General features: G+C 35.7%; 3 protein-coding genes across 5 annotated transcripts; 1 reads left to right on the top strand and 2 right to left on the bottom strand.

The window, feature by feature from the left end:
• Nucleotides 1–449: 449 nt before the first annotated feature.
• On the bottom strand, nt 450–4,231 carry LOC102591340 (uncharacterized). Its single transcript, XM_006347876.2, has one exon. It carries the CDS (start codon nt 4,045–4,047, stop codon nt 2,350–2,352), a length of 1,698 nt encoding a protein of 565 aa, XP_006347938.1. The 5' UTR covers nt 4,048–4,231; the 3' UTR covers nt 450–2,349.
• A 1,045-nt stretch (nt 4,232–5,276) lies between these two features.
• LOC102591667 (flowering locus K homology domain-like) lies at nt 5,277–10,508 on the top strand. 3 transcript variants are annotated; one of them, XM_006347877.2, is made up of 11 exons: nt 5,281–5,698; nt 6,053–6,154; nt 6,987–7,208; nt 7,930–7,988; nt 8,095–8,186; nt 8,306–8,418; nt 8,491–8,553; nt 8,847–9,007; nt 9,109–9,171; nt 9,486–9,881; nt 10,028–10,508. In XM_006347877.2, exons 1-10 carry the CDS (start codon nt 5,324–5,326, stop codon nt 9,589–9,591), a joined length of 1,356 nt encoding a protein of 451 aa, XP_006347939.1. In that variant the 5' UTR covers nt 5,281–5,323; the 3' UTR covers nt 9,592–9,881; nt 10,028–10,508. The 3 variants fall into 3 exon arrangements, with proteins under 3 accessions (XP_015164499.1, XP_006347939.1, XP_015164498.1); XM_015309012.1 differs by having other exon boundaries at nt 10,033–10,508; XM_015309013.1 differs by lacking the exon at nt 10,028–10,508 and having other exon boundaries at nt 5,277–5,698; nt 9,109–9,222; nt 9,486–9,556.
• Nucleotides 10,509–11,871: 1,363 nt separating this feature from the next.
• On the bottom strand, nt 11,872–19,344 carry LOC102592005 (putative uncharacterized protein DDB_G0270496). The gene is made up of 14 exons (XM_006347878.2): nt 19,239–19,344; nt 18,454–18,566; nt 18,132–18,346; nt 17,588–17,660; nt 17,014–17,088; nt 16,815–16,925; nt 16,399–16,441; nt 15,713–15,806; nt 13,564–13,666; nt 13,391–13,486; nt 13,252–13,278; nt 12,870–12,969; nt 12,268–12,352; nt 11,872–12,189 (listed from the first exon to the last, which is right to left on the bottom strand). Exons 2-14 carry the CDS (start codon nt 18,547–18,549, stop codon nt 12,063–12,065), a joined length of 1,245 nt encoding a protein of 414 aa, XP_006347940.1. The 5' UTR covers nt 18,550–18,566; nt 19,239–19,344; the 3' UTR covers nt 11,872–12,062.
• Nucleotides 19,345–19,565: the final 221 nt, after the last annotated feature.

The raw sequence follows: 19,565 nt of genomic DNA on the forward strand, positions 1-19,565 counted from the left end.
AAAGTTCTTGTTCTTGCATTTAAGTCATACCAGCAATGCCTAACAATTTTGCATGTTTGACACAACTTTAAAGACATGTGGTGTTTGAGTTTCATATGAGTGAAGCTTCAATCATTTTTGTATGAACTTTACCCATTTGTGGCTGAATTCAGTCGGTTTTGTTTGAATTTTTGCGCATATGTAACATGTCTGAAGTTGTTCCCAAAGTGAGTAGATGTGAAAAAAACGTGGATATGAGTTAAAATAGAGGTGTCCAAATAGGATGCTCCTGAGAATTTTTACTCTTGACCCAAGTAACTTTGAGTTATTATGACTTTAACTATCTATAGATTCAACCCATTTGAACTTACTCAAAATATAGTACAATCCGCTCATTTAACACCTCTGTCTAAGACGAATGGACATCCAGAGAAGTAATGCCACAAGAAAATCAGTAATTACAAATATGATAAACTCAAGGTTTGTCCTTCAATGTAGCATAGAACCAGAGAACACACTTCAAAATAGTACACATAAAATTCAATGGTTTCAACGAAAACATTACTTCCGTGTCTCCAGTAGAAACAGAAGAAACAAAGACTCAGGAGACACAGCGGTTTGCACATAAGTTTTCTAAAATTATACAAGCTGTGTTACCAAACTAAAGTAGGTACAGTATTTCCCTTTGGATGTAGTTGTCAACAACAACAAATGAAAGTAAGGAACACAATCAGAGAGGTAAAACCTCAAAGTTAATCTCTAGTGATCTTTACAAGTTTCAAGTTAGCACATCAACTGGAAAAGAATCATTATCATATTCGTGTTTCATCCATAACAGGTGTACTGCAACCCTCGAGTAAATCACCAGAGCAAGGGTCTCAATTATGAGTAATAGTTCTTTAGTCTCATCAAATCATTGAAGACTTTCCCATTTTCAACCAGTAAATTACACTACCAGCAGCAATAGATTGAGAAGTGATGCAGAAAACAAAAATGCATAAGGATTCGACTTACAACTGAAACAAACTTAGTAAACATGTCAAAACAGCGGAAATAAAAAAAAGTAGATGGCTGGTGCATACCATGTCCATTGGGCCTCTTTAAGTAATCAATATCTCTAAATATACAAGAGGGTGTGAAGTGTGAACCCCTTACTCTGGCTTAGGAGGTAGTAACTTTCACCATTTAAGCAGATCCCCCTAAGGGCTAAGGGACTGTAACTTACACCATATTCAAACACAAGCTAGAGAAAGAATAATCACAATATAGGATGCTAATATTAGACAAGTCATTATAAAGGCAAATGAATTGACGAGGAAAAACTGAACTTGTTACCTTTCCTACTCCTTTTCTGCAACTTGAAATCGTGAAATTAATCCTTCAGGAAGATTTTGGCATTAAAGAGATACTATTAAACATGTGATTTAATAGTTAGTTATACTTTACATAGATAAAAATATATAGAGACAACTTGCCAAGATGTTGTGACTGTTATCATCATACTCACATACAGAATATTATTAATGCATGAACAGAAGAGTTAGATTTAGATACCAAAAAGACTCGCCCATCTCTTCCGAGCTTCTTTGTTAGAAATTAAACTTAATTGCCCCAGCTGGTTTGATTCATTGCAAGCAAGAAACCACCTGGCTAACACAGAAAAAAGCACCTGCTGAGCTTCTAGATAAGTTTAACACAATGCTCGCGCTTTAGGGAGACGTTTTTCTTTTTACTACTTATCTATAGCAAAGTTGTAGTAAAAGGCACACTTTTAGCAGCATTGTAGTCCTGAAGTCAATTGATATTCCATAATATTAATACTATTCAACTGATATTCAACTGATCAACTTAACTGCAGGTAGTTCTCAATGTATCCCCTTAGTCCCACTTGCAAGAAATAACTGGAAACACAAAAAAGGCATTTCTTTCCAGTTAGACAAAAACCTGATTTGGAACATATTTCATCACAATCACTCACGAAGATATTGATATTCGGCCCTTTGGCACCGAAACCATTTTCCGTTCATTGTTGAACTACTACCATTTTTTGAAAAATGAAAACCAAGGAAACAACTTGTTAGTCAATGGACAATTCCTGCTTCTGATTGTACAAAACTTATGAACACAAATTTACTCCTCCAGACAGCATAGATCAAACTTGTGCTGATAAATTCTGGATAATTTTGCACTTCTCATTATAATGCCAATGATGGCAGTTACATCTTGCATTTCAGTCACAAGCCACACAATTGTTATAAAATCTCACAATGAGCTATCAAGAACAATAAAACAAGAAGGATGTACAAGTCAAAATATTTTCATTTGATAACCATCTAAAAGATTGACCAACAATTAGCACTCTGATGTGCCTTAGCAACTTATTGAGTCACTTTCCTTTGAGAAACTATCAGACCACTTTTTAAGGGCATCTGGATGAATGTCAGAGATGCGAGCCATAAACATTTTATCACTAGTGGCAACAATACTTGCAAGAGAATATTTATACGGACACCAATCCTGTTCTCTAAGCCACTTATGGAATTGGCAACGGGGCATTATCCTCTTCTCCAAGTCATAACATAAACAGGATGGGAAAGCACAAAGCTCCTCCTGTGATAATCCCATATCCAGGAAAAGAAATTTTATTTTTTGCTCAAGAAATTCAGCTTTCTGGTTCAGAATCTTTGGAGACGCTGTAAGCATTTTGCAGAGTGTCGATAACTTAATTCCACCACGAAGTAGGCAATCAAACCGTTCCTGTAACTCATCACCTGGACCATGCAACAGAGACAACACTTTCATTGTCAGCTTGTTTTCTCCAAAGCCAATCCCATGCAAGAAATTTAATTTATGAAGGGTATGAAAGGGTGTTCTCGTCGCCTGAATTTTCTGCAAATGCTCTGCATAATCTTCGTCAAAGTCTTCAACACTGCCAATAACATAGTTACCTAACAGACCATGACCACCATTTTTTAGTCTGTCAAAGAACCATTCATTTAGATCCAATGATCTCAAAACATGAGGTACATTAGCTATTCTATTTCTACCCATAATGTATTGGTATGTTTGGGCAATCAATTTTCGTTTATTTACACCCAACCCGAAATGTTTCAAAAATCCTACCGTCGAAATCATACGAACTTCCAAATCAAAACTCAAAATCTCAGGCTTCGATAGAACTAAAAGTCCAATCTCTTCTTTTCTCACATCTAGTCTACAAAAAAAATCAATCTTTTCAGCCAAAACCTCTTCAGAGTAATCAACAAAAATGCTTTTACTTCTTCCCATCAATTCACAGATCTTCCCTTTCTCACAACCCAATTCATAAAACATTGCAATTTTCCTACAAATCTCAAACCAAGCATTTACATTCCCCTCTACAGAACTTGCAAGATCAAAATCCAGAAACACCCTTTTCAAATCATCAAACAGCATATCAATTTCATCCTCACTCTTTTCACCCAGGACATTTGGGAAAGCTAGGCAAATACCAATAACAGCAACATTACAAAACCCGTATCGTTCAATATACGAAAGCCTCTCTTCCAATTCATAAGGCTCTTTACTAAAAATTGAAACATCCCCATTGTACAAAATACACAATTTGTTCCAGGGGAAACCATAACAAGCAAGAGAACAAGCAGCATCAAAAACTTTAGAGTCTTCACACAAGAAGCATTTGTTCATATGTAACATAGAACTAATTTCTACATGATTTATACCAATGCTCTCAAAGAAAAACTCAAATTCATTAATGGGGTGGTACCTTAAGAACCTCTGAATGGAATTGGGAAAGCGATTACGAGAAAATGGGACTTTAGAAACAAGAGCCAAAAGGGAAAATCGCGAGTTTTTACCCATGTACTCAGCAAAACAGAAGGGTAAGGATCTAGTGCTATGGAAGTATTCAGTGAGTACTTCTTGAGCTTGTAAAATCGCTTGGGGCCTATATTTTGCTGGAATCTTGGACAGTGTTGGAAGCTTTTGGTGTGTATTTGTGGAGAAAAATTGGAGCTTGAGAGTTACATAGAGGGATTGAAGTGTTGGGGTTTTACAACGAGAGAGCATTTCTGGTGATTGGGTTGGGAAGTAGTGTTTCAGTAGTCTTATTGAGAATTTAGTAGAAAAGTGTTTACCTCCGGCGAGTGTTGACGGAGGACATTCCGGTGTGTTTGTCGGCTTTTCTTGAACTGAACTGCAAAAGGGATCGCCTGTGGGTTTTGACTGTTTTGGAACAATTGAAGAAGTTGCAGTATCGTCCCTGTAATATTAGTATTTGTATGTTTGGATCAATCATTTTTTTCTTAAGTCATTTTGAGTCATTTCTATTAAGTTATAGTTTTTTTTTAATTCAATTTGTGCAATCAATGGCGGATCTAGGATTTAGAGTTCGTGGGTGCCAAATAGACTTATCAATTAACAATTTTATAAAAATAAAAATGTGCCAGCTGTTTTTCCTTAAAAAACGTGCTTTGAGCCTTTTTTTTTTTTCTTAAAAAATGTTTGCAGCAAATTTCTCAAAAAAATAGGTACAAATGGGATTCAAACCTGCAACATCAGCCTTCTAAAGTTGCCCTCCTACTGTGGCACCACAAGTCAGTTTTGTTCTCTGGGTGGCACGCTTTATATTTATGTAAATATTATATATATATATATATATACTTATGTATATATAGAGTTTCCGTCGAAGTTCGAGGGTGGCGTGGCACCCCCACACCCCTTCATAGAGCCGCCCCTGTATGCAATGAATGACAAATTTGATCTGATAAATAGGAGGAAATATTGTTTAGTCATTTTTAATAGGTTAAAGACACTATTTATCTTTTTTCTGAAAGCAATGTTCACAAAGTAAAGTAAGTTAATATTTGTACATTTTACGTGACCTAATAAATTATAGTTTAAAGGCGTCTTCTTATATTGTTTAATTCAATTCAAAACTTACATAAAAGAATTAATCTTAAATTTAAAAAGTCATTAAAAAAACTTTCAATACAATTTTTTTTTTTTTAAGAAAATAGTAATTTTATGAAAAATATATTTGAGTAAAGACAAAAAATCTAAAATATTTTAAGTTTAAATTAAATAGATTGTGTGTGGAGGAAGATGTTGAAGGCCTCTCATATTTTGACATCAAAACTTACCATTGGTTTATATAATTTAGTACCATTATATATTTATATCTGGTAAAATATATTAAGAACTATTTTCATTATATAAAGGACCAAATGAGACCAAAGCTCATACATGAAGGACCATTTTGATAATTTTCTCAAACCGAACACTTTTTAACAAAATATGTGAACTTTGTTATACGTTCCTCCATCTTTCTTCACTCTTCCCTTTCATGTCTAATTATCCTCCAATGGCTAATTCGCAGCAAATCGAAACATCCACAAACCCTAACCCTAATCCTCCTCCTCCGGGATCCCCACCGTCGGCTGCAGCCGTTATTTCTCGACCGTCAGATGAAGAAACGAATCGTTCCGCCACAGCTAAACGTCCACGTGAGGAATACGCCGCCGGCACTACGGACGAGGCTGGTTTGTTGGGGGACGATGTGCCGCCGTTGAAGAAGCGGGTTAAGGTTTCTCAAGATGTAGTGTACCGTATTGTTGTTCCGTCAAGACAGATCGGGAAAGTTATTGGTAAAGCAGGGCATCGTATACAGAAGATTCGTGAAGAAACTAAAGCTACTATCAAAGTTGCTGATGCTATTGCTGTGAGTTATGCAATTTCTTATTTTATTAATTGTTAAATTCTTGGAAGCTCGAAATTGATTATATGGGTAAATTAGGACAATTGTTGCAATTGCTTTTGTTAAAATTTAGGGTTTTTTTGGAATCTAATTGAGAAATTATTTTTGTTTAACTGTTGGCTGAATTGCCGAGTGATCAATGAATAGTGTTGGCCTGAGATGAGCTTGAGTGAAAAACATGATCAGCGAGGATTTATATAACTTACTGCAAATTTGAGTTTAGGATTGATGCACAGTTGTTTTGTTGGCGTTGGTTATCTTTTACTCAATACTAAGCATAGACAATTTATTTCGCTGTTATGCATTTGATATTTGCAGCGTCATGAAGAGCGAGTAATTATCATTAGCTCCAAAGACAATGATGATATGTTTAGTGACGCGGAAAATGCCCTTCATCAAATTGTGTCACTTATTTTAAAGGTAACGTGTTTTATGAATGATAACCTATAAAGTTTTTTGCTTTGAGCATTTCCTGTTTATATACTAGCAAGAGATGTCTTTTACAGTATGTTTTTAGTCGTCTTTCCTACATTTCATGATATGACCTTTTGATCTGCCAATTACACAAAAAAAACTGTTTTGACGTCTAATCCTTGTTATAGCTGGTGTGTCTTTACAATAAATCTAAGAATCTTTTTCCTGCTTCTGGTGCCAAAAACTTGAGTCTTTTTGGCTGTTTTTGGAGGCTTAAGGATAGATTTGTTATTCTCATTCCCCAATTATTTCCAGTTTTGCCATAAGTGCGGCAACAATCTCTGGGCGTACAACTTCTAAAAAATAAAAAAGTAATCCCTTTAGCAGCAATTACTCTGCCAACTGTTTCTGGATCATCAGTTTTAGGTGATTCCTCTTGTCCTGATATCTTTATATGTGTGTATCTATGTATTGTATACATACATATATAGTGTGATCTTGGGCAACCAATTTTGAGAGATCATGATTATATCCTCCTTGATACGCTCTTGGATCTTACAATTATACTCCAGAGAAGAGGAGATTGAATTGGTTAGGAGGCCATTAAGATTTTCTCTCTTTTTGATATCTTTGCCTTGAGAGTGGCTTATGTATATTAGGTCGTCTGAGTTCCCTTTCCCTTTCCCTTTCCCTTTCATAAAGATAAAAGTTGAACCATCTTCTTCTTGAACAAGGTTGTCACTGCTGCTATGTGTGATTCTGCTTGTTGTTTCAAGGTTAACCCATGAGAGCTTTCCCAGGGGAACTGATCCTTGCCTTATTTTTTTTACCATGATAGGATGATGGTGGCAACCTTGACGCACAGAAAGTTGGTGCTGGACATGTGGCAGCAAACACAGTAAGGTTCTTGATTGCTGGTTCTCAAGCAGGTGGTTTGATAGGAATGTCAGGTCAAAATATTGAAACTTTGAGGAATTCTTCTGGAGCTACGATCACAGTTCTTGCTCAACATCAGTTGCCTCTATGTGCATCTGCTCATGAGTCTGATCGTGTAGTACAGGTGAGAAGTTGGTACAATTGGCCAGTTATTGCTTAAATTGTTTGCATGTCTATGTTTCGCACATTTGGTATACTGATGGTTTCTTCAATAAACTACTGTCCGATAGATGTCATATCAAACCATTTATTTCTTAGGTGGATAGTGTAGTATAAAGCAGTCAAATGTTTAACAATATGTATGAAACATTGGATGTCTGTCGTAGAAAACCTTATATTTTTGTAGTTTCTCTACTTTCTGATGTCTCGCTTGTGCAACAGTGTTTCCCCATCATTAATATAGTTATTTTACCTTAAAAGAAAACAGGCAAATCTTAAAAGAAAAGCTATTGTTCAACTAACTTCGATTAAGTTTCTAGCATTATTTGCACATGTAGTTATTTGACTTATCACATGCTTTCAAGGGTTCTCTGTGCTTATGTTTTGTTGTGACCAGGCTCAACTATAGCTTTAATCATTGTTCATTTGTCTGTTGTTAGCTTGAAGTTGTTAGGCAGTTTTGGGATATCAGCTGTCCTGTATAGCCTATAGCTTTAGTCACTGTTCATTTGTCTGTTGTTAGTTTGAATTTGTTAGGCAGTTTTGGGATTTTGTTTGTCCTGTATAGGGAGATATTTGTTTTGTCTAGGACTTATCTATTTTTAAATTATTTCTATCTATTATTTCTACCTTTAAGAGCTTTAGCCTTTTAAACTTGTTTACTTTCGTTTTGCTTCCTAATTCAGCTTGCAGGAGACATCCCTGCGGTCTTGAGAGCTGTGGTAGAAATTGGCTGTCAATTGAGGTTTAGTAATTTTCTGAATCAAGGGGGTTTAATAAATTTTAATTGGCGTAATTAGGCTTGTTTGATTATTCTAAAACTATTCAATCCTAATATGTGTATTTGACAGGGATAACCCCCCTAAACAAGTAATTTCGATCAGCCCGACATACAATCTTGGTTATTCTCGCGCACCTCAACCACAGGTGGATCCATCTTCAGGTTAATCAATCTTCTCTTATAGTATTTTTGAGTTTCTGGACTGATACACTTGGTGCTATATGAAATTTTAGTTGTATATTGATAATAATAACATCATCCTTGGGGCTACACTCTTGCAGCTGAATATGTTAATCTGACTATGTTAGTTCCCGAATCATTAGCTGGTGGGTTGATTGGAAGGTGCGGCTCCAATATTTCACGGATCCGTGCAGAGTCTGGAGCAACTATTAAGGTGCATAAATAGCCTTGTAGGATCTTTTAGATTTGTCTCTTGTTGTTTAATGTTTGTGGTCTTGCTTTGTAGGTACATGGCGGGAAAGGTGAGCAGAAACAAAGACAAGTCCATCTTGGTGGTAGTGCACAACAGGTGAAACTTAATTTCTATGTCTCACTTCTTTTTGGTTTGTTCATTTCTTGTAATTTATGTTTATTACGAGTTATTTTTTGGTGACCTGCAGTTGTATGTCACCCTTAGTTTCGTTTGATAATATCGCTTCTAAAATGGAACTGTCTTGGAGGATTTAATCTTAGAATAAGCATAAAGATCTTCAACTAGTCTCTTGTAATTTTAACTTGTTTACCTTTGGAAAAGGTCAATCAATGAGATATCAAGGATTTCAGATCATGTTGCGTCCTTTAATAAATTTTTATGTTTAACAGGTCGCCCTTGCAAAGCAAAGAGTTGATGAATATGTCTATTCCCAGTTGATGTTACAAGCTGGTGGTGAGCAGCTACAGGATACAATGCAGCTCCAGCAGCAGTCTATGCAGCTGCAACAGTCTATGCAGTTGCAACATTCAATGCAGATGCAACAACAAATGTAATTTTTTGTGTACCCTATTAACTCATAATTGGTTAAGTCTAAAATAAATAATTTAGACTCCTGTCTGGCATCTAACTTTTCAATGTCGCTTGATGCAGATCCAACACATCTGCTACGCTGATGCCAGGATATAATCATGGTCATGGAGTTTATATGAACAGGTAGCTGCATACAAATTGTCCTTATAAAAGCTGATTGTTATCCCATTATAGGTATAAAAAAGTTTCTGGTACTTTTCTCTGTCATAGTAAAATGAGCGAAATTTTTGCTACAGTTAAGTTGACAGTCTGACACTGACCCTAAGGTGATTATGACATTTCTTTCTCATGCTCCAGTGGACTTGATCATTAGCTCTTTCAGGGTTGGTTTTTGGGTCAATAACTTAGATGCTTTGCTAGGATTTCTTATACACTGGTTGTAGACTATTTACTTTGCTAGTTGATGGAATGACAATAGTCTATTCTTATATTTGCAGTAACCAAGAAGCTCATATGATGACATCATACCCACAAGTCTACACATCAACCAACCCTCAAGCTCCTGCTTACTATGGTCAGTCTTATCCAGCTCCACAAATGTAGAAGCAAAAGGGGGTCTTTCTCGTACAGCTTTTCAATCAGATGATTGATATACACAATGTAGACAATTTCTTGTTGTGTCATTATTTGGGTTTCTGATATAAGCATTGGAGATGGTCGTTTCGGCCAGGATGTCTCTTGTTGATGTTGCAACATAGTTTGCATGAGATCACTTAATTCGTGGAATATTGATGGAAAAGTTTATGCTTAAAGTTTTACGATCAGTGAATCTAGTACGTCTCTGGGAGCGGCAAATCTACTGAAGGGAGCTTATAATAGCAGTTGCATTGAAGGTATAAGCATAGCCCTCTGGATCTTCTGCCCCTTTGATCTCCTCTGCTTCCACCCTGCTCGACCCTACCCCTTGAAAAAGCTCCCAAACCCCGCCCTGGTTTACCTTTGCTGCTTGATTTTCATTTAGCTCTGTTGTTTCCATCAGAACAGAAACAGGGATGCATTGCACGTCAGACGCGGTCACCTCCCATTGAACTGATTTCTGAAGAACTTTTAAAAAGCACGTGAATGATTTAGAAATGAGATGATCAGGAGTGATGGACGAGGGAGAAGCAGAGCTCAGGACAATGGGCTGCAGCAAAAAGATTGACCCTAATTCATCGGTTCAATTATTTCTTTTTGGCTCCCAAACCATTCAAATCCCATCACCCCTCTTCCTTCTCCCTACCCCTTGCCATAGAGTGTTCCCTACCCCCTCCCCACACCCCGCCCAGCACCATCATGCATATCATTCCCCTAATCCTGCGCAGCATTATCACCGTGTATACGCTCCCATAAGATGCACTGCCATGTCTTTGTATTTGTTAGGTAGAAGCTCATTGACACATTGCGAGTCAATCTCTTACAAAACAGGAGTGGTGTTTATGTTAAGCATGGTATACAGGTCTTTGAAAATTTAAAATCGATGTTGCCTAATATCTTTGAATAATTGTGATGTTACTAGATTTCTCATGCAAATCACAAGGCTGGTAAAAAAATGACCACAAACAAATTTGGGATTTTGCTTTGAAAGTGTACTTTTTCAAATCTTCTTGATGAATCGAAAGCGTAATGGATGTTTGGTTGGACTAATTAGAAAAATAATTTATGTATTAACACAACGGTAGGTTGAATAGATTTCTTACAATGTTATGCTGTTTGGTCGGTAAAGTTGTATATTTTATAATATGAAATAGGATACATGTATTAACACTGTTTAGTTATCATTTTGTTCAATACTTCTTGATTCATTTCAGGTAAAATTGTATTAATTTGTAAAAATATTTATTCCAACCAAGGCTAATAACATTATCATGTAGACTAGAGTCATCAATATGGGCTAGGCCTGTTGGGCTGGGCTGGCCTTGCCTAATCCATGATTTGATGGAGAAATGCTACGATTTTTGGAGCCCATTTAAGAAAAGGACATTTTAGCCCGGCTTGAATAAGTTTGTTGTTTGTGGGGCTTGAGAAATATGGATAGGGCCGGCTCGTGGGCCAAATAAAAATTAATAAAAAATAAAAATAAAATAGATTATTAAAAATAACAACAGTCTAAAACTCAAAAATTTGTTTAAAGTTTGAAATATTACAATTTAAATACAAATTACGTTTATAAAATATGTACTACATAAAATAAAAATTCCCTAAAATTTCTATGGAATCACTACATAGGCCATAGCCTATGGAATATTGTCATAGTTTTTGTGTTTTATTATGAATTTATGATCATTGGGAAACAATTAGGTTAATATTTCTATTTAGCTATTTATGCTTTTACTTGAAATCAAACTTAATAAATATTATAAAGATAATTTTATTTGTGTATTTGATTAACAAGTAGCAACTCTAACACCATGTAATATTGTCTTGTCGATATTTATGATAATATTTTTAGATTATAATTTAATTTAAAAATTATACTTTTAAGAAAAGAGGACTAGCCCGTAGCCCACATACTTGTGGGCTGGGCCGACCATTTTCTGGTCCACACAAAAAATGGACTAGCCCAACCTAGCTCGTCAAATTTCGAAGCTTGTATGGGTTAGCCCGAATGAAGTGGGTCAACCCATATTAACAGATCTACTGTAGACATTTAGAAAATAACGACACCCCTTTATCTAATTGAGTGTAGTAATAGAGCAGGTTAATTTTCCAACTTGCACAGTTTCTTCCAGTTTTAATTAGCATGAAAAAACTTGCAAAACCAGAAAGTTGAAAAAAAAAATTGAATAATAACATGAAAGAAAAACGATGTGACGGCAGCTTTAACTATCAACCACTTTCATCTATAAAAAAAAAATTAATCCAAAGGTCATATCACTTTCATCTATAATTAACTCAACCCAAATAACAAACTGACAAGAAAAAAGTTAAAAAGATCAGTGCTTATCATTAATATTAGTACAAAGTAATAACTATTTGAATTACATATTTTATATCTAATGGAATAACTCTAGGAACCTTCAGTTCTGGGGACCTTAAGCAAGTGGCCTATGGGTAGAGCCACCTGAGAACAAATTCTCAAACAATTTGGGGGCCATTTCTGGAAGATTTACAGGCTGATTAGGAGCCATGAAATTGACAATCTTTTCATGAATATTGTACCTGCAAGAACAAAAACCAAACTTTATAATCCAGGAAATCAAAATGCAACCTTGCATGATATAATCGATAATGAATTACCGGATTTTACGACTCTTTGAAGCACGACGATCAACAATCTTTCGTTTCTTTGTTTGTAGTCTCTTCAACGCATAGAATGCTGTCTCTGTAGTTGATACACAATTGGTTAGTTTTAGGTGTTCTTTTTCCAGGAAGCAAAAAAGCCTAGAAATGCATTCTCAGCCAAACACAAGAACTATAATCATATAAATACATTTTCTGAGAAATTCTCATCTATAGCTGTAATCTTTAGAAACTTATTCATGCTGCATACATGCGATGAAAAAAGTAGATTTGGTATTCGTGTAAAAGCGGGGATCTTTCTGAAATGACAGATACGCAATTCATGTGAAGAAAGCAGGCAACATACTTGAAGCAACATAGTAACCTAAAAAAACCATTTCATATTAAACAGTACCAATAGCTTGCATGTGATGGTCAAAATCATAGGAGAAAGACGGAAAAACATTGAACAGTACCAACATTCTTGATGTTGCAGGTATCACATCAAAGGTGAGGATAACCACATTTTCCTAATAACATAAATCACCATAGAGGAAGGTGGTACTTCTGAAACATAACCAGCTTATTTTGAAGAGGGTGGAGGGGGTTGTTCAACTTACCAGATGATGCGGGATCTACAGCCTCAAAGAACTCCTTCAGCAATTGCTGATAGAATTCAGAGTCATCCAGAAGTTCCGGATCACCATCCATGTTTGTTCCCTGATCCAAGTTAAGGATAATGAGACGTGCTTTTTTTATAAAGAAAAACTATCCATGCAAGAGCATTCTCAAGCAAAAACTAATGCATTTGTATATGAAGAATGACATTTTCCACTGTTGTACCAATGGCATAAACCTGACAAAGCTAGTAGCATGCCTATATTTGTCTAAGCAACACAATCAACAAGGAGATTTACTGGTCTACTCTTATCAATTGGACTTTAACAGCAAACACTATTCAGGGCCAAATATTCACAAAATGCATAAATAATACATTGATACCTCTCCATTGCCAGTAGCATCTGGAACCTGCATAAAAGCAGGCACATAAATCAAAACTAAGATAAACAGAAAGAAAAAAAATGTCATAAACATTAAGAAACATAGCCTTCCTCAAATCAACTCACAAAGTTAAACTTACAGTTCCAAATAGGGCAACTGCCGATCTACTTTGCTGCATTCCTTTTATCATTTTGGTAGGATCTCTCATATAACCAGCTACTTGTTGACTAATATCCTGTACAATATCACAACATTAGTTCTAGCATTGTGATCGTTGCTGTACATAGCATCTTTCAAGTCCCAGAAATAAACCTGATTAAATGCTTGCAATTTGCCTTTGATCGCGGCAGCACCAGAGGTCACCTGGGTCTTTCTCTGCCATTTATCTATCGATTTATCCCTAAAAGCAGCCATCCTATGACACAAGAATTGCCAATAACAGGCCAATCTATTTAGCAAAGGGAGAAATGGAAAAACAAACTTATCGCATGAGAATACAATGCTGAGAAAAGGCAGGGTATTAGCTAGTCTCGAACCTAACTTTTGGAGTTAAGAAAATACTCGTAGTTATGCAGATTTTGTTCCTAACTAAGATGTATATAAAATCTGACTCCAGATCAACACTAATAACGGGATGCGGGACCTAATACTTCACAGGGGAAGCAAGATCTAACCTATTGCTTAGAAGAATGCAATAGATTATGAGAAATAATCCCTAGAACAAAAGCAATAGAAAAGGTAATCTCAACATTGGAGGACTTATGGCCCCTAGTTTCCACACCCCCCGGTTTAGACAATTAAATTAACAATTCTAACATGGATTAAAAATCTGATGATGTTGCGATCAAGGTTCTTCCCCTCCTTTTTCATTTGATTTCCAGTTGTGTTTTAGCTCAACAATCAAATGGTAAAAGTAAATTGCTATCTTAATTAGCCCTCATTAATTCAAATGAAAACTTATACTTGCTCTATCCCAATTTGTACGAATCTTTCAATTTTGGGAGGTCCAAAAATATTTGACACCAATTTCATTTCTACATGACTTTCAGAACCTTCAAGAAGTCCAAATTCCAAGTTTTAAAGTGTGGTATGATATTTTTTTTCTGCCAGCTAACTTCTCGACCATTGCTTGATATGCTCTGCACTATGACTAATATATTGCCAAGTCAAATTAATATCCTATACTCTTCATAGATTGTCATATAAAATGTGACTTGAGGTGAGTATAAGGTTAAACGGGAACTTACATACACATTGTTCTTATTTTGCTCTCAGCTCTCTAGAACAAGACATGTCAGACAGACAGGCACATACATGGAGTAAAGGCATACATACTTGGGAACAGTAGAAAATAAATAAGAACAAGATAACTTGTGTTTCTCTTAGGGGTCGTTTGGTGTGAGGGATAAGAATAAATAGTTATGGGATAAAAAAATAGTCTTGGGATAATATTTTAGTTTCTTGTTTGGTTGTCATGTTTGGGATAACTTATCCCACCATTTATATCAGGATAAGTTATCCCATATACATGGTGGGATAAGTTATACCAGCATAACTAATCTCAGGATAATTACTCCTGGGATAACCTGTTCCCAACCAAACGACCCCTTAGAGGTTTAAGATAACTGTGACACAAGTCTTATCTTGCCCTTGGGGAACTGCACATTCAGACATGTCATACAGATGGACAAAGGCATGCATGGAATAGACACATAGGTCCTGGGAAGAGATAAATAAGATAAATGAAAAGAAACTGGTTTTCCCTTGCTCATAGGCAATGGAAACTTGAAAGTGTGCAAGGAAGACGAGGTAGAACAAAGTGAAGATTGCATCCACCAAATTCTGTTACCTCTCCCACTTAGGCCTTAGCCTCTTCCAGCACCAGTCTCTTGCTCATTTAGATTGAGTAAAACACAAAGAGAACTGCACTTTGCATGCGAACATTTCGCTCAGATAAACTATTATACCAAAATTTGGTTCACGTTCAAAATCGTACCCGTGTTTTAAATTTGACAAAAGACAAAAAGTTACAAAGAATCAGGTATTGTCGATTCACATTCTGCCAATGATGTGCCAGCTTAGGCTATACTGGCCAGCCCAGATAACTGGCGTTCTGCTTAAAAAGAGTTCAGGCTTTTTAGCTTCCAGGAATAATACATGCCAATCCCCCTTAAATTCCTAGGCCACCATAGTTGCGGCACCTGTAATTTTCTTTTTCTTTTGTTGATAAGTGGAGCACTGATAAACATCTACTGGCTATGTTGGCTGAATTTCCACCTAAATCACACTCTTCTTCCTAGTGTTAACAGTTATAAGGTTGGAAGTTCCTCCTGATTTGTCATATAAAACATGTATATCTTGTAGCAAACAAATTGAGATCGTGATCTAAAGCAATAAAAAAAATTGACAGACAGCTATAAAACAAGGAATGTGACAATAAGTCTTAGCTAAACATTCTTACCTTGAATGCATTTGAGAAATCTTCTGCCAATCATCATCAACTTCACCTGACTTTACAGAATCTTCCAAAAGCTTCGACCTTTTACCAGAATTGACTTCAGGAAAGAAAATTACAGAAACATCAACCAGTGAATATGTTAATCCCGAAAGATGTATATGTTGTCTTTGAGCTATGAGGAAAATTGATGGTCATTAGGCCCTTAAATATGAAAAATGTGCAAAAGGTCAGGGACTTGATTTTCCAGTTTGGAAACATTACCAAATATGGTGGCACATGAAAGGATTTCCAGGAAATCTTTTTCAGTTAATTACAGACAACAGGGGCTTATAGAACTTTACTTAGAAACCACTATTTAGAGCTGCAACATAGAAGCAGATCGGTTTCTTTTGCAGGTCTTGAAAATCTAGCAAATTTCTGAACCTGTATAACCTAATCTATTTGGTGTTTTAAAGCAAGTCCCCAAGTCCTTTCCAGTAGTCAATACCTTGAGTTGAGGATCAGATTTTGATAAAGAACATCTTGCTACATCCTAATTTTACCAATATTTTACTACTACTATTATTAGATTATTTCAACAAAGAAATTCAGATTTTCAAAAAACTCAGAGTAAAGAACATTTAACACTCAAATTTTATGTCTGGGTGCAGCTCTTCGAGTATCTGCAAAATCAAAGCTATATGTCATACCATCCATTGATTTAGTAATTGACGGATTCTTCTCCAGTAGTACCTGTCAAATGGCAAAATGTGTTTTAATAATTGGTTAAATAAGCAAAGCGGGATTGTATTAACCTGAACACAAGATAACAGTCCCTTCATCCTACTTCACGAGACATATATACAAGACAACAATTTTGAAGTTTGTAGATCATTTGGCAAGAGAATATTGCTAAGGGATCATGGTTTAACTATTTATCGAGGTGCTTACAATATGACTATCAGTGAAGTGTTTAGGATATATTGGGATATCAAAGTGGAAACTCTATCACATAATGGGACCGCGTAGGGAGGAGCAATGGTCAGGTTTCCAGCAAAAGAAAAGCATACTAATCTTTTGTTATTCCAAAAGAAAATTGACTATGAAGTAACTGTTCTCACTGTACCTCTTGCAATTCCAGTATAGAATCCAAGGTTTTTCTGGAAGAGGCAAGGAGATCCGAATATGCATCTTCAACTGTGTCCTCTGAATCACAAAAGGAAGACCTATTTGGTTCCTGCAGGCAGTCAACGTGCATTCAAGTTCAATTAGTCAATATCATGAATCTAGTGCTGGTGTTGAAACAAAATGGTAACCCAATGAACCTGTGGAAGTCTATTGGCATTCGAGAAAGGCTTTTGCAGCAAGAATCTTAGCTCAAGTGTCTTGTCCCAGAGAGCCTTTGGGAAATTTAAAGAGAGAAAAAAGGAAAAAGTTAATAACATAATTTATTTATTTTGATAGTTAATAACATAATTTTGACAATTAAGTAAGAGACAAGCTTGGACAATGCAAGTAGGAGATAGCAAGTCATTAATCATGTATTACACTAGATTGAATTACTAGTCAATCATTAATCATAGTACTTGAAAAGAATAATCAAGTAAATGATATTAGCACTATAGCTAAAATTTCAGCCATTGGCAAGCCCAGAAGCAATAGAAGTATAGTTTACATGCAACTCAATCGTATAGTATCTATTGGAGATACAACATAGATATCAATGGAAAACATACAGGGGAATAAATCACTTCCAATCACATGATAGCCATTTATGCTCCCTGTAACCAGAATTTCTTTTAATTGAAGCAACAGGATGTGCGCATATACAACAAAAAAAAAAACAATCGTAAGAAGATAAAACTAAAGTTATCGTCCGTGCCATCTGGTACACTATACCTTCTGGTTTTTAACTGCTTGACCTTTGAGAAGATCCTCATCCTTATGTTGCGTCAGATTCTTCAAAAGATCTCTGTGCACATAATAACCGCCAAAATCAAATGTCTACCAATAGTAGGCAAGAGTACCACATCTTTAATAGCAAGAACTTCCTGCTTGTTTTACTGCTGACATTATTTATATTTTAGACTTACTATATGATCATCAAGACTTGAACCAAACTGAATAAGGAAACTGGAAAATCGGGCTGAAGCTTGATAAAAATATGATATGAGTTATTTAATAGTGGAAAGACACATTAAATTGTGGAGAAACTTTGATACAATTATGATGAAAGTTCTTTTAATACTAGCTAGATGTATCTTTGATGGATTGAATCCACTATTAAACAAGTGATCTTATAAATTGTGATATGAATCATTCTTTAGCTCCGAAGCCTTTGTGTCTCTAATGAGATTGCAGAGCAAATATGTACCTATTAGATGACAAGTTCAAATAGAAACATTCCATAAAACTAAGCTATGTTGTAGAGAAAGAAACTTACTGTTCCTTGTGCCTAAGCTCCATATATTCTTTCTCAAGTTCTTCCATTTCAGCAATTTTGTGTTCCTCAGTCAGTTTTTCTCTCTCTTCTTCTTCTTGATCTCCTTCCTCTTGTTCTCCACTTTCATCTTCATTGCTGTAATGATCGACGTCATCGTCATCGTCGTTGTCTGTATAGTCATTGTTTTCATCACCATCGTCATCAAAGTTCTCGGCCTAAGCATATCACAGAACATATATCATAAGTAAACTATTTGAAACAAAAAACTCAAGGAAAGAACCAGATAAGTACACACGAGTGACTTAAAGAGAGAAAAACTAACATCATCCGACATCTCATTTAATATTTCATCATTCTCAAATTCAGAGTTGCTTTCACTCTCCTCTACTTTCCTCGATTTCTTTGAAGACGTGCCCATTTTCCTGCCTCCTAAATCTGAAGAAACAAAAAAAGAATTCATCAGTCTTCAATCGGGTTATTAGACTCGCGACAAGACAAAAACACAGCCTATTTTTTTCGAAAACTAATATTTAAAAGGTAGAGCTGGAAATCACGAGACACACTCTAAAGTCTTTGAGATGGCTATAGGTGTTTAAGTTTCACAGGGATAGCACTTCAATAAGTGAAGTGCTCCCCTTGTGCAGTATGTCATGACATGGCTCAATGCACACTTTTTTACCCTTATGGTGTCCACCTTTACGCCCCAAAAAAATCTTATTCCTTGGGTGTTCGCCTTATGAAGTATGATACTATCTCTATCAATTCACTATCGTGATAAAGCAAAGGTTACTCCTTTAGACATATTATCGAACACATTGTATACAATACAATAGTTGGAGTCCTTAGGACCAAAAAAAACATTAAAAACATGATATCTGAAGCTAATTACTAGTTTTTTGAATTTCTGAGCCATAATCACAAGAAAACAAATAGTCAGAATCAGAATTAAACTAGAAAAGCAAAAATATATAGATACATGTGTTGCAGTTCAAGGTTCTTTTTTTTTCAGCTTTGAATCAACAAGTTCTTAGTTTAGGCTTCAAATTGAATGGAGAAGACTCTACTAGGGTTTTATTTAACCAGTTAAAGAGAAGTAGAAATCATTACCAGATGAATATGAAACTCAGCCACCAAATTCTTGAGGGAGAAAAACAAGGGTTTAAGAATCCTAATAATAAGCGGGTCACCCCTTTTTAACCCGATCCATCCTTTAACCCGACCCTGCTCCAACCCGTTGTTTGCTGAGCCGTATTAGTAGGGACGCATTTGTAAATTTGAGTCTCGTATGACTTAAAAAAGTCATAATGTATTATTTTGATACGTAATAAATTGTGACATTAATTATATGGTACTATTATATTATTGGGGAACTTTCGCATATAGTCACTCAAAAATAGCTTAATTACGCTTCATATCTATAGTTTGTTAATTACG

This window comes from Solanum tuberosum, unplaced genomic scaffold (genome assembly GCF_000226075.1).
Source record: "Solanum tuberosum cultivar DM 1-3 516 R44 unplaced genomic scaffold, SolTub_3.0 scf00095, whole genome shotgun sequence".
Lineage (NCBI taxonomy): Eukaryota > Viridiplantae > Streptophyta > Magnoliopsida > Solanales > Solanaceae > Solanum > Solanum tuberosum.

Excerpts from the sequence above, each read along its gene's own strand:
- LOC102591340 (XM_006347876.2), bottom strand. The coding sequence starts at position 4,047 with ATGCTCTCTCGTTGTAAAACCCCAACACTTCAATCCCTCTATGTAACT.
- LOC102592005 (XM_006347878.2), bottom strand. The coding sequence starts at position 18,549 with ATGGGCACGTCTTCAAAGAAATCGAGGAAAGTAGAGGAGAGTGAAAGC. Across the intron at positions 16,926-17,013 it reads ATGCCAATAGACTTCCACAG|GAACCAAATAGGTCTTCCTT; the intron begins GTTCATTGGGTT and ends GACTGCCTGCAG. Across the intron at positions 12,970-13,251 it reads ATGCTACTGGCAATGGAGAG|GGAACAAACATGGATGGTGA; the intron begins GTATCAATGTAT and ends AACTTGGATCAG.
- LOC102591667 (XM_006347877.2), top strand. The coding sequence starts at position 5,324 with ATGTCTAATTATCCTCCAATGGCTAATTCGCAGCAAATCGAAACATCC. Across the intron at positions 5,699-6,052 it reads AAGTTGCTGATGCTATTGCT|CGTCATGAAGAGCGAGTAAT; the intron begins GTGAGTTATGCA and ends TGATATTTGCAG. Across the intron at positions 6,155-6,986 it reads TTGTGTCACTTATTTTAAAG|GATGATGGTGGCAACCTTGA; the intron begins GTAACGTGTTTT and ends TTACCATGATAG.